Here is a 14,003-nt window from a genome sequence, read left to right on the forward strand (position 1 = left end):
ATATATATATTAAAATACCAACTGATTATTTCTGGGTGGTGGGATCCTGAGTGATTTAAATTTTCTTAAACATTACAGAAAAAAAATTCAAAATTCTAAAATAGGAAATTTGCAATTAGAAGAAAAATTATTTTTTTAACTTAAAAAAATCAAACTTTTTCTTTTGAGATAATTGTAGATTCACATGCAGTTGTAAGAAAAAGTACAGAGCAATCCTATGTATCGTTTACACAGTTTCTCCTATTGGTAATGTACTGCAAAACTATCATACAATATTATAACCAAGATGTTGATGTTTAAGAGTTATTTTTAAAAAGAGAAATTTTAACATAAAATGCAGGCCTTCTTTCCCTTTCCTTTCCCAAGAGAAAAGAGAAAAGCTATTAGGAGTCATTTACATATTAGTGCAAATTAGACCACTTTTTCTTTTCTCTAGGATTTTGCAGGGAAAGGAGCACCTAAGGGGTGAGAGAAAGAGGATGGTGTGATGGGGACAGAAAGGCACGGAACCGGCATCCTGGGTGTTCTGAAGAGAACTGTCACTTACTTTGTAATTTGTGTATCGGGGAGAGTAGAGCTAACAGTAGCAGCCCACCACAAGAATGGGAGTCAATATAGCTCCAAGTACCCGTCCGTATACATCCCCATCAGTTGCCATCATCAAATACCTAGGCCAGTGTCAGTAGTTTCATGCAGCCACATGGCATTGCCTCTCTACAGTGCAGCCTCATGCGCCCAACTGAGCCCCAGGTGCTCTGTGGGCCTCATCATGCACATAGCCAGGGTCCTGCATTCACATGCAGCCAGGACCAAGTGGAATTGTCCAGGTCCAACAGCACTTGCAAGTGTCAAGTTCACAAGAGACAATCCCTGCCCAGCTAGCTGACAACAGAGGAGACAAGGACAGTAAGCATGACACACACCCACACACACTCCTATTCCTCAGGAAGGATCATCCTCTTCATATTCCAAAACATAAGAGAGAGAGAGTGAAAGAGAGAGGGAGGGAGGGAGGGAGGGAGGGAAAGAGAGAAGAGAGAGAGAGAGAGAGAGAGAGAGAGAGAAGGAAAAAAGGAGGCCCGGTGGCTGCGCCATGCCTCTGAATTAGAGGCCAAGTACACCGGGCTGCATCTCCTGCATGCACACACAGCTACACCACATGCACGCAGACCGCGGCTTGGCCGGCCTGAGGGACTAACCCCACTCTAAAGTGACTGTAGCCAGTCACTCTCCTCCAACAGATCCCAGAGAGCCTCATAGGTCACTGCTCTTCCACTGCTCGCCCTCGGCTGGGGCCTCCAGGTGGCCACTGCACCTGTGTAACATGCACATGAGGTTGCTGTGGATGAGTGTCACAGGGTCCTGGGGAACGGGGGACACCCACACTCCCTCTTTCCTGCCTTGGTTCCTGAAAACATGGCACTCCTTTATCATGTCACAGAAACTCCTCCCTGATGTGATGGGTGGCTTCGGAAGCAGCTGAACTCAGGGACTTATTCTTTTTGCTGTATCTTTTGAGTAGGACTGTGCCCTTGGTTCAGAGGGTCTTTCTAAGAACCCTCAGAGGACGCCCCTTGAACAGCACCATTGGAAATTGTGCAGTATCTGCTGGCCTTGACAGCCCATTCTGGAGACAGCAAGAAAAGACATCAAAAGGGCCAGATTCCTGGATATGTGGATGCAGGAGCCAGGGGCTCCTGGGCCCATTTGAGCTTCTGGCTTCCCTGAGAGTTTTGGGGTGGGGGATGTGGCTTTGGACAAATGCTTTCCTTCTGCTCTTCCCCTGCCCTCTCACTTAACATGCTCTACCTGAGTTGCATGGGCGGCTACGCGAACACCTCCCACAGCTGCCTGTCTACTGAGCAGAGGAGAGGAGCCTGCACCCAGAGGGCACTCAGAGATGATCCCGTCCCACCTGCAGTCTGGTCCTAGAACTCTCCTGGGAAGCTAGCCCAGAGGTCCCCGGCATAGGTCCCTTCTGACCCCTTCCAGATGAGGCTCCTCTCTAGCCAGCACAGCCTGTTTCCAGGAGAAGAGAAAAGGGGCTGCAGCTGAGAAGGTCCTGCTGCCAGCCACAGCCCCAGACCTGGGACTGTGTCAGGCAGCCTGGGGCCTCCTCAGCCCCTGCTCCTAATGAAATGAGGTGAGATGAGGCTTCTCACCACTACGTATGAAGCCACACACATCATAGGTAACCAAGTGAGCACACACAGCCCTCTGCATCCACACCGATGCACACATACCTTCATGTGAGCAATCGCTTCCCGCAAGGTCACCACCCAGGTGCCCACACAGACCTTCGCTGACGGAGACAAGCCCCCACATATACACAGAGCAATATGCACAGCAGAGTGGCCCTGGGCTCAGAAAGGGCCTGGATAGCACTCACCGGGAGGAGGTGAACAGAGACCCATTGACTCCTCCAAATGTGGACAGGGCAACGGAAATGGGCATGATCCAGGCCATGACCCCTAGGAGCTTCTCTCCAAAAGTCTGTGAGAGAAAACCAGGGATGAGCGGAAAAGAAGAAATTACAACCCTGCACTAGAGCATCACTGCTGTGGATGCTCCCTCCCCAGCAGTGAGTCTCTACCTAAACTCCTGAGAGGAGGGACAGTGACCACAACACGGCAGGGGCAACCAATAAGTCTTTTGGGCTAACTGAAGGAGACAGTGTATGGTGAGAATACTAATACTGTTAATAATGAACTAACATTTGTTATCCTCGATTTATGGATGAAGAAACTAAGGCACAAAGCAATTCATTAGCTTGCCTAAGGTCACACACCCAAGAAGTGATAGGGTCAGGACTGGAAGCTGGCTGTGTGAGTCCAGGCTTCACTACATTGTATACTAGTGAATCAGGCAGGTTGGGGCTCCAATCTCAGCCCATCATTTAGGAGTTGTGAGATCTTGAGCGAGGGTCTTAATTTTTGAGCCGCATTTTTCCCATCTGTAAAATAGGGATGAATCCTAATTCATAGTGTGAGAATTTCTAAGTTCATAGAAACAAATGATATTGCAGGCAAAATGATAAGAAGAGGCTACTGTGTAGGTTGAGAAAGAAAAGGTGGTGAAGCTATAGACTAGTCTTCATGTTTTAAAGTCATACAAAATGTCGAGGCACCAGCCCCTTCTATATTCTCTGAGCCAAGCATGCGCTTGATTTACAGCGTCTGGGGGAGCTGTTCAGAATAGCTGTTCTGCTGGGGAAGGCTAGTGGTCATGGATCAGGTTGCTATAGGACACTGGAGGGCCTCTTTCTTCAGTCCATAGATAACACAAGCGATGACACTGTTTGGCAGGGTGAAGTCGTGGCCCAGGTGAAGCCAGGTGAGGGAACGGCACAGCTCTCAGGTCTTTCCCGGATGTCAGGGACCCCAATGCCTTGGACCTGCATGATCTCTTTCTCCAAAGAGCACAACCCACTCCTACTTTCAATGGGAAGGAGTCGAGTCACAATTTCCAAAGGAAGAAATGGAGGCAGACAGAAATGGTGCATCTTGTGCGAAATTAGGTCTTTCTGGGGAAGCGCTTGTCTCCTTTATACAATCATCATATTTAGAGTTTAAACTGTCCTAGATCAGGAGTTGGCAGACTTCCTCTGTAAAGGGTCAGATAGGAAATATTTCAGCTTTGCAGGCCATACAGTCTCTGGCAACTACTCAGCTCTGCTGTTGTTGCCATTCTAGGTACAGCGGGGCTGTCAGTTTGCTCCTGGGAACTTGAAGATGTGGTTTCTGCCCTAAGGACTTGGGATGACTTCTAATTCTACAAATCCATGGATCAGGAGAAAGTAAGGGTGGCTAAGCAGGCAAGTCTATGTCAACATTCCTGGTTCGAGAGACTGCAGAGTTTGATTTCTTACCACAGCGACTGCGTTTGATGCCAGCAGCTCCTGGGGGGACATTGCAGTGACATAAGCGACATTGGCAAAGACATATACAAATGTGACCAGTGGGATGGAGATGAAGATGGCTCTGGGAAGGTTCCTGTAGAGGGAGAGGAGGTGAGAGGGGGAAGGCCTGGCACCTGGGACCATCTGCCTTGTCACGGGGTCTGGGGAGTGCCCTCTGTCTTGCTGCCTGAAGCTGACCTAGCAGCCTTCCGTGACATTCCCTCTCCCTGGAGGGGCAGGAATGGGGAATTTGTCTCAGTACGGGCAGAATAATTTAAAGGGAGTGAAACATCTTAGGCTGGAAATATACTCCACACCTGTTGATCTCTTCCTGACCAGAATCTCTACAATGCACTCCTTCCATTGCCTCAAGACACAAAGACCTGTCTGTCCCGAAACAGGTGAGTAAGGTGTATGACAACTTTTCAGGGCACATTTTATTTTTTAAGGCAGTGGTGTTATCTCAGAACCATTTTCTGTTTTTCAGTCTGCTCTGAGACAGTCACCTGGTCATCCTTCTTTTCCTGGCAGGGTGGATGGCAAATGGTCTAAGTTTCTGGAAAATGAACTTTCTTCAGGATCGATCAGGTCTTGGTCAGAATGGGGGCTGGGAGGAAGAGATGTGGGCAGTGTACCCCTGACTCCCTCTTTCCCATGGCAGGTGCCTTGGCCTTCCAAGGGAGAGAGGAAGAGCTAGGCTATTTCGACTCACTTGTAGGGATCAACAAGTTCCTCAGTCACGTAATTAAGAAAGTTCCAGCCTCCGTAGGCAAAGGAGCCCTGAAGGAAAGCCAGTGCAATGAGGCCGATGTTGGGTTCTTGAAAAGCCTCAAATGCGTTCTTTGGCTCCAGCCAGTAGTATTCTCCTGTGGACACAAGAGGCAGAAGGCTGCTCAGAGAGACCAGTCAGAGACCTGGCAGCCCCTGGCCTGGCTAGTCCCATCTCTGCCACTCTCAGTGGCGATGATCCATCTCTTTGTCTTGTCTCCAGTGAACCCCACGCACTGGAGAAGTGAGACCCAAAGGAGGAGGAAAATACAGGTCCAAGACCCCCTAGAACCTGGTAAGCATGAGTCCAATGGGGGCTCAGGTTTGAAACACAGTTCTGAATGTTTTTTTTCAAAGGCAAAGTTATTGGGAAGGAAAGGCCCAGGGAAGGCCATCAGGGAGGGCAGGGCAACTTTGGAGCTAGCCGGGCAAAGTGGAGCTGGCATACTGAGATTTGGAGATACAGGATTAGAACCCTTGGCAGCCTTCTGACTACCTTCCCTGATATTTATTTAAGTTTGTACCTTTTCATGAAGAAAGCATCAAGAACAAACACTCAAACATAAGCTTCCATAATCCTATATGAGTTTGAGCTTGTTCTGCTTTCATCGTTGGTCTCCTCCCACCTCTTTCTAAGGTGTGCGTTTGGTCTCCTTTTTCATGGCACAGACTCCCCGAGGACTGGGGCCCTCAGCAAAGAGCTTTTAAATCGGCCTCCCAGACCTTAGCACAGTGTCCACACAGAGGGCCCTCCAGGAAGGCTGCTGATGGAAGTTGCTATGAGACACAGAGTGCCTGCCCATACTTTACTTATTCATCTATGATCTGACCTTGGAAGAGTAAATAGATTAGAGTGATCAGGAGACGGGTGTTGGGACCAGATTAGGACGGACTCACTGTTTTTGAAAAGATAGCACAGTGATTGGCTTAAGTCTAAATTCCTGAAAACAACAGAACCTGCTAAAGAACTTAATCCAACTGATTAAAATAACATGGACATTTTATATAGCGGAACCTTAATTATGTTTCCTGGGGTCAAAATCCAGGCACCCCATACTGCTTTCAGGGCTTGTGAGGAGGTGGGAGGCCTCCTGCTTGTCATCTGACTTTCTCCAGGAGGCAGTGACACTGGGCAGAGCCTCGTGGTTCTATGGGTCCCATGGAAACCAAATAGAGACTCAGGCTTGGAAAGGACCAAATCCAGTGAGGAATGTTGGCAGGGGCCCCAGGAACGTAGAGCTCTCTCTTATAGAGATTGTGAGTAATTTTAAAACATATAAAATCTCTTCCTGCAGCACCCATTTTAAGATATGGACAAGATACAGTATAAGATGCAGGGAGCTTGCCTGGGTTGGGGCAATAGGAGTCCAGGGATCTGGGGGTCTTCAGAGCCACACGATAGGCATGGGAGGACTGAATCTGCTAACAGGCAAAGCATGCCCTACTTTCTGGGAAGATGGTTTCTCTTCCCCTTTGTCAAACAAGTGAGGAAGAGAAGTCATTTAAGGCCAGAATTGGGAAATCTCAGCCTTAGACTGCATAAGACAGTGTGAGGGGCATGTGTACATGCAAGGGGTGGAAAGTTGGGCAAGACCCTGTGGATCCGATGATACTCACCTTTGCAGATCTGTACGACCCCCATGATGATGATCAGGGCCAGGGCCAGGAGCTTCCCGGCTGTGAAAATGTCTTGAACCCGGGTGGCCCACCGCACACTGGAACAGTTGACCCATGTGAGGAGCACTGAAACAACAGACCCCCAAACATACCCTCAGGGGCCATAATAAGGCTGCAGGACACCCTGTGCACAGAAGCAGAAATGCTCCTTGCTCTTGATGTCGAGATTGTAGCAGACAAGCCAAATATCCCGCATGCTCAGCCCCAGTGTCCAAAAACTCTGGTTAGGTTAATTGGTTACACATGGGGATTATGTGTCACAAATTAGAGCTTGGTCAGAATGCGCCCTGCCCAAGGCTAGAAACCAGAAGACATGGAACTGGCTTTGGGGGGAAAGTCAGCAGCTGATCAGGGCACCCGTGTGGGCTTTGCTTTCAAGTCATTGTATGTCCAAGGGACACCCTGAGCAGCTTGTGGGATCCTAGATGTCATCTTCCTGATCCTGGTTTTGGGACAAGAGGTTTAGGGGAATATTTTGTTACTTAGGCTTATCGAGTTATAATGTACATAGAGTAAAATTCATTCTTCTAAGTATACAATTTGATGAGATTTGACAAGTGTATTCATTGTTAAATCACTACCACACTCTCTACATAGAACACCTCCAACACTCCAAAAAGTTCTCTTGTACACTGTTTCTGTGACGTCAGTCCCCTTCCATACCTTGGGCAACCACTAATTTGATTTCTATCCTGTAGTTTTGCCTTTTCCAGAACGACGCATAAATGGAATCATATGACATGTAGCTTTTTGTGTCGGGCTCCTTCCACTTAACATGATACTTCTGAAATCTATTCATGTTGCTGTATATATCAGTAGTTTGTTCCTTTTTATTGTTAAGTAGTATTCCCATTATACGAATATATGTTTGTTTTTCCATTCGCCAGCTGACGGACATTTGGGTTGCTCCCAGTTTGAGGCTAGTACGAATAAAGCTGCTATAAACACTTGCACAGAAGTTTTTAAGTAGTCTGTAGAGGTCTTTGAATGGGGTTTTCATTCCTCTTGAGTAAATACCCAAGAGTGGGATAAATGTATGTCATGTGGTAAATGTATGTTAAACTTTAGAGAAACTGCCAAACTGTTTCTAAAGTGGCTGTATCATTTTGCATTCCCACCAGCAATGTGTGCAAGATTCTGTTGCTCTGCATCTTTGCAGCATTTGCTATTGACAGCTTCTATAGTCTGGCTATTGTAATAAGTGTGAAGTTGTATTTCATTGTAGCTTTGATTTGCATTTCTTTAGTGACTAATGATGTTGAGCGTGTTTTCATATGCTTATTTCCACCATCTCTCTATCTTCTTGAGTGGTATGAGGGGCTTTTAACCTACTTCTTTTCCTAGGAGGCACGGAGATCTCAACCACATGGAACCTCCAGGGTTGAGGGGAGAGCTCAGAGGCTGAGCACTGGGATGGAAAGATCCTTTGTTTTACTGTTGCACTCCATACATAACCCACGGGAGCCCTGTGCTGCAGAAATGAGATGCTCAGTCTCCTGGTGGTTATGAAGTGCTCGAGAATAAAGGGAAAAAATTTAAAATCCTTTTGCTTCTCCTTCCTTTGCAACAGTGACCAAGATGCACCCTAGTCCTCCAAGGGTACAAGTCATACATATAAAAGCATGAGACTCTTTCTCTCTCCTCAAGCCTCTAACCAGGCCTCTGACTTCACTTGAACAGCTGATCAAGTTCTATCAATACCTTATCCTGGAACTGTGCATTTGCTTTCCAAATATTTCCCAACCTTACTTGATTCTGAGAACATTTTGTCAGGGTAAGGACCTGACATTATTATCCCTCTGTAACCTTCCTCTCTGTGCCTTCTCTAACTGGCAAACTCCTTCTCTTCTTTCAAGATCCAGCTCAGATGTCACCTTCTCTGTAAGTCATTATTATTTTACTTATTCCTCACAATATGCTTGCTAGGTAAGATATATCAGCTGCGTTTTATAGATGAGAAACAAAGTTTGTCCCTCTTCTCTCCCCTTGGACCACTTTGTTTATGTCTAATTTTGGCACTTATTTCTTTGTATTATAAGGATCTGTTTCTTTTTCTCTGTCTCCTTGCAGACTAGGAGGGCAGGAACTCTGACTGTTTCATGTTTTTAATCCCAGGACATATTATTGGTACCTGCAAATAGTAGGTACTCAGCAAATATTTAATACCTGGAGAAAGAAAATGCCCCAGTTCATTAGCCCTGCAATCTCATCTCATTTGACAAATTTCACAATGCACACCCATCTCCCTGCTCTCCAGGAAACTCATCAAAAGGAGACATGATCCCCAGTTGGTTTCACGGAGCCAAAAGAGCAACAGGAAACTTGACTTCAAGAGTAGAAACTCTTGACTCCTCGTGGAGGGGCTGTTATCCAAGATGGTGTCATATAAGGAGAACCAAAACATGTTGTTGGAGGAAGGATTTTAAGTGCCTGAACAGGGAGAACATTTCGTAAATACTCAAATGTTCCAGATGGACTGAGATGTCTGATAAATACACATTTGTTTTCTCTTACTCAGTTCAATAAGGGTTTCAGGATCACATGCCTGGTGACAAAACAACCCAAATCACTCTAAGCAACTGGGGCCTGTGATCTGGGCTTCTCCCCAGGGCCCCAAGGCATGCTAGGGATGAGGCTGGGCCACTGGGTCCCAGGAGTTCAGGCAGACACAAGCAATAATGGCTAAAAAATAAAAGAGATTGACTTATGAAAGGAAGGAAGATTAGGACACAAAACCTACGTGGCTCAGGGATAGGTAAGGATTACTGAACAAGTAGTGGAGAAGAAAACTGTCCTCCACCAAGGGGAGGAGAGGGAGGGAGGTGGGTGACAACAAAGGGCAGAGCAGGACAACTAAGCAGAAGGAGGAATGTAACTACCTCCCCATATGCTGGGATAGAAAACACAAAATCATTCTCTTGTCAAGAGAGATCTTGTCAAGGCAGCCAGAAAAACTTCTTCAAAAGGTCGGGCCCACAGTATCCTGGGGGGATCAGAGATGTTTGAAGGAAGGGACGTTGTCAAATAATCTTGTGGGTGTCTTCTGTCCTGTGGAGCTTATCTCCACAACTTCGTAAGAACCTAGCTCTTGACTAATATTTAACCTTTCTCCTTTGCATGGATCTTTCAGAAATTAAAAGAGAAATCCCGAGAATGAGGTGAGGAGACGGGCTGCCTGTGACACTAATCTCCTTGGAACAATGGCTGCAGGCCATGTCTGACCTTTCACCCTGCAGTTGAGTGATCACAGCATGTGACTGAGGGGAAGGAGGGCACTTTGTCTCCTGGTACCACAGGACAGCTTCTCTCACAGCAGGCTGAAACCCGAGCCTCCATCCAAAAAGGAAAGGTCAGGGAGTGAAGGCAACACTTGCCAGATGCTTGCCAAGCCCCTGCCCTGCTCAGGTGTCCTGCCTCTGCCTGTCTGCTATCTAGCACTTCTCTCTGTTGCTAATGGCTATGTCCCCTCTCTCTTCTTAGCCAGACCCTGAATTCTGCATGCTTGAGATACAGCAACCTCAGGGGAAGCCACATGTAGATGGGGACCAGTAGTCACTTCAGCTTGAAATGTGGGTTTTCATCCATGCATGCATCCATCCATGAACGCAGCTTTCATCAACAAAGGGCCTACACATGCTAGGCGCTTTGGTAGGTGGGAGGTTATAAATAAGACACAAGTCCCTGCCCTCAGGAAGTTGACATTGTAAGAGGGGAGATGGGTGATCTAAAAGATGATCATAAAACAATGTGGTGATGGCAGAGCTCTTCATGGAAGCCAGTGGGCATCCATGAGGTGGCCCTAACTCAGCTCAGGGTAATCAGAGATGCTTCCTATAGGAGGGGAGGCCCTAACAACAGGGAAAATTTTACAATTTTGGCCAAGCTGGACAAAATAAATAAAAAGGCATAAAATGCTGGTTCTTGTCCATTGTAATCTGGCTATGGTTGCTGCTTCTCTAGAGGCCTTATCGGAAGCCCAGACTTATCTATATTTCTTGGGCCTTTTCTCTACTCTTTCTCGTTTGTTTCCTGGGTTTTAAAGAAAAAAGGTGAAAAGACTATCAAGAAAACGAGACTTGAAAAAGATGCTGAAGTCAGGGGTTGGTTACTGAATCTGCCAGTTTGAAAAGCCTAATGTCAAGATGACAAGAGAGATAAGAAAAAAAAGACAAAAGAAAAAAAAAAAACGAGGCCAGCAAGGTTAGCCCCAGTAATCTTGTGCCCTGCCCAGAAAGCCCAGGGCCTCTCAACTGCCAAGTAGGAGAGGTGGGCTCAATGATTCCTGCCTGTGGGAGAGCTGCAGGACTGGCAGAGAAATGCAGAGTCCTCAGATCAATGACAATACAGATCCTGTTGCTGACCTGGAATGTGTCCACTGTGGAGGGGGTGGGCAAGCTCCTGCTTCCTGCAGAGAAGGTGTCCCTAGCCTCATCCCAGCCCTGATCTTCAGACTCTGATCCCTGGGGAGTCAAAGAAGCCTCTCCTTCACTTCCTCCCTCAGGACAATAACATCAGAATTCCTGGGGGTATGCAGAAGAATGGCATCCCAAAAATGTCAACATCTTAATCTCGTGAATATGTTACCTTACATGTTGTAAGGAATCCTGCAAACGTGACTGAGTTAAGGATCTTCAGGTGGGGAGATTATTTTGGATTACCTGAATGGGCCTGATGTAATCAGAAGAGCTCTTTAAGAGGGAGGCCGGAGGGTCAGAGTTAGAAAAGGAGATATGATGACCAAAAAAGAGATCAAAAAGGAAAAAAGATTTCAAGATGTCATGCTGGCTTTGAAGATGGAAAAAGGGGCCCTGAGTCAAAGAATGTGGGGGCCCTCTAGAAGCTGGAAAAGGCAAGGGAACAATTCTCCCCAGAGCCTCCAGAAAGAACACAGCTTTGCTGACACCTTGAATTTAGTACTTTCTGACCTTTGGAACTATTAAGGTAGTAAATTTGTGTAGTTTTAAGTCACTAAGTTTGTGGTAATTTGTTACAGCAGCAATGGGGAAGTAATACATGGCCAGATATCATATAGAAAGACCAGAAAGCAGGTGCATATCCTTAAAGAGAAAAACTTTTAAGGAATAACCAGGCAGCACATACCAGGACCCCAACGGAAAACTGGTCCACAGGCCTTGCAGGACACCAAGTGGAGGGAGGTGGGGCTCTCTTCATGTGGGTAGTGAAAGTGAGGTCACCAAGGTGTTGGCCTAGTTGGCAAATCTCCAGCCACATGACAACATCCCAACTCTTCCACACCCTTGGGATTCTATGGCTAGAGCATTACTGCCTCCTTTTCCTCCCCTTTGTAATTCAATACAAATAGGCTTGCCCTATAATAACTCTAGCTGTGCTTCTCTCATAAAAATATAGAGCAAAAGACACTCCCAATACCCTTCTTTCATCTCTAATCCCAGGTTCTCCCCCATTCTCCTCCATATTCCATACAACTACAGGCCCACACGCACAACTCAGATACACATATGAACACAGGCCCAAGCGTTACAAGCTTCTTGCAAGACAGATGGAATGCGGATATAGTTCTTTTGTTCTTTGCCCCCATAGTTCTGCTGGTCGCCTAATTTTACTGGCTATAATTAAAGGCCATAAAAGAAATCAAGTTGGAAAACCAAGAGATAAACTCAAGAGTCACGAGTCTGAGTTCCTTCCTCCAGCAGGAGGGTAAAGAGTGGCCACACTGTGTGCTGAGTTGTAGTGGACAATACCAAATGCACTTCAGCAGACGATGCTCTGTGGCTTCCTGGGAGGAATCAATTCAACCTGTCTCAGTAGGAGGTAAGGCATATGAGACTAAAGGATCACAAATTTTAGAAGGGAAGACTAGGAACAACATTTTGGGGGAATATTAACTTTAAATTAATACATGATAGACTGTAGGTAACAGGTAATTTAAAATTAATATCTCATTTTGCAGCAGAACACCAGTGAATCATCAGCATAAGCAAATACATAAATCTTCACTTAGAAAATTTTAAAAATAGATTAGAGAATTGTGGGACTGGTTTTAAGTCCTTGCGACCAGCATAGAGCCAGGGCTGTGACTTTATCACTCCTCCCCTCAGCTCTACCTAGTAAGCCTCGTGAGGGGAGGGCCATGTGTGCTTCTGATGTCTTTTTTGAGTGCAGAACAAGCAAGTAGGGCTCAGAGGAATTTGTGTAAGGAGTGAAGTGTTAAGAATGGGGGCAGGGGGTTGAATAGCTTAGAGGGACGCGGGAGGCAGAGATGGTTCCCTTGGAGGGATCTGGCAGCCTGGGCTGATTCTAAGTATCAAAGAACTTTAGAACTTCAAGACCCAATGGCTGCGGTGCCCTTCCCAGCTTGGCCACTTTCTTTCAGGGAGCTTGGACTGGCTAATCAAGCTATTTGAGCCTCACTTTCCTCTCTGTAAAATGCAGGCGTGATCCATTTTAATTCCATAAAATCTTAAGTGGTTATTCTGATTGTACATAAACTAAGAAACTAGAACTCAAAAAGAGGGCGTGATTTGCTTAGAATAATGCTGACAATCAGAGGCAAAGCAGAGTAGACAGGAAAGGGGATGGTTTGGAAGGTCCTGGAGAAGCCGTATCACACATCGGGCTACATCCTGCACTGTTACAGTGCCTCTCCTTGTTGCTTCCTCCTCTACCCTGACCCTGCTCCTCAATTTCTAATGTTTCATCTTTTTCTCAGGAGAATGCTCATCCACAAATTATCTATTTTGAGGTCTTTCAACACGAGCTGCCTGGAAGTGTGGGGTCACAGGCACGAAGGTGGATTGAAGAGTTGTAGGGCCGGTAAGCATAAAGCTGAGACACTGACTGGAGCCCAGATGTTCAAATATGTTCCTATGTCTCTGTTTCCACAAGTGAAGAAAATTACACCAATTCTTAAAAATCATTGCTAGGAAAGAATGCCCTACAGAAATCCAAGGAGTGCTGTTGCTGCTGCTGCTCTACTCAGGCCCAGTGGAGAATGAAACTTCCCTGTTCTTCCTGCAGCCAGCAGTGCACACACAGCCATAAACATCACCCTGTTAGCTAGTGTGACCTTGACACACTATAACACTGTCTAGCACACATTAGGTGTTAATGCTTACTGTGGAGGATGGATGGATGGATGAAGCTATGCAGAAAATATCAGGGAGGGTGCATGGGAGCCACTAGCTTCTCTAGGAAGTAACTATTAGGGTTTTTCACATCATGGAACAGTCTCATGAAGAGGGCAGGCAAGTACCTGTGATGTCAGACAGAGATGAGGAGGAAGGTACATATGGTGGCTGCTTCTCCTTCCTCCGAGAAAGCTCACAAAGCACAGGTCATTTCCGGAGACCACTGGATGACTGTCTTTGGGTGTTCCCTCGCTTCTGGACACAGGACTCTGGCCTCTCGCTGAGCTGGGCTCACAAAGAGTCATCCGGTGTCTTCATCAGAGGGCCAATGAACACTTCACAGTGTGGATCCCCAAACTCATCTCATTCCTTTTGCCAAACCAGCTTCGGCTTCATGAACTACACTGTTCTGGTGTGCTGAGGTGACGTTTGGGATGGGGAAACATGGAGAGGGGGCTGGATGGAATGTTGTAAGAACAGGCTCAGAAGCATGAAACAGTTGGAGCTCTCCTTGTAGACAGCTCTGGGCACTGGAGGGAGATGTTCGAGCC

The 14,003-nt window shown here is 46.6% G+C and overlaps 1 protein-coding gene across 2 annotated transcripts in view; it reads right to left on the reverse strand.

Annotated features, from left to right (window-relative positions):
- The window catches only part of SLC7A8 (solute carrier family 7 member 8), a 47,868-nt gene that overhangs the window by 6,643 nt on the left and 27,222 nt on the right, over positions 1-14,003 (reverse strand). Inside the window, exons 4-7 of one of the 2 annotated variants that reach the window (XM_011372800.2) lie at positions 6,284-6,409; positions 4,611-4,764; positions 3,869-3,992; positions 2,390-2,493 (exon numbers count right to left, since the gene is read on the reverse strand). In XM_011372800.2, the coding sequence (XP_011371102.1) occupies positions 2,390-2,493; positions 3,869-3,992; positions 4,611-4,764; positions 6,284-6,409 (508 nt within the window). Of the gene's footprint in view, positions 1-2,389; positions 2,494-3,868; positions 3,993-4,610; positions 4,765-6,283; positions 6,410-14,003 lie in introns of those variants that run through there. The other variant, XM_011372802.2, reaches the window with a different exon arrangement.

Source organism: Pteropus vampyrus, unplaced genomic scaffold, assembly GCF_000151845.1.
Source record: "Pteropus vampyrus isolate Shadow unplaced genomic scaffold, Pvam_2.0 Scaffold213, whole genome shotgun sequence".
Lineage (NCBI taxonomy): Eukaryota > Metazoa > Chordata > Mammalia > Chiroptera > Pteropodidae > Pteropus > Pteropus vampyrus.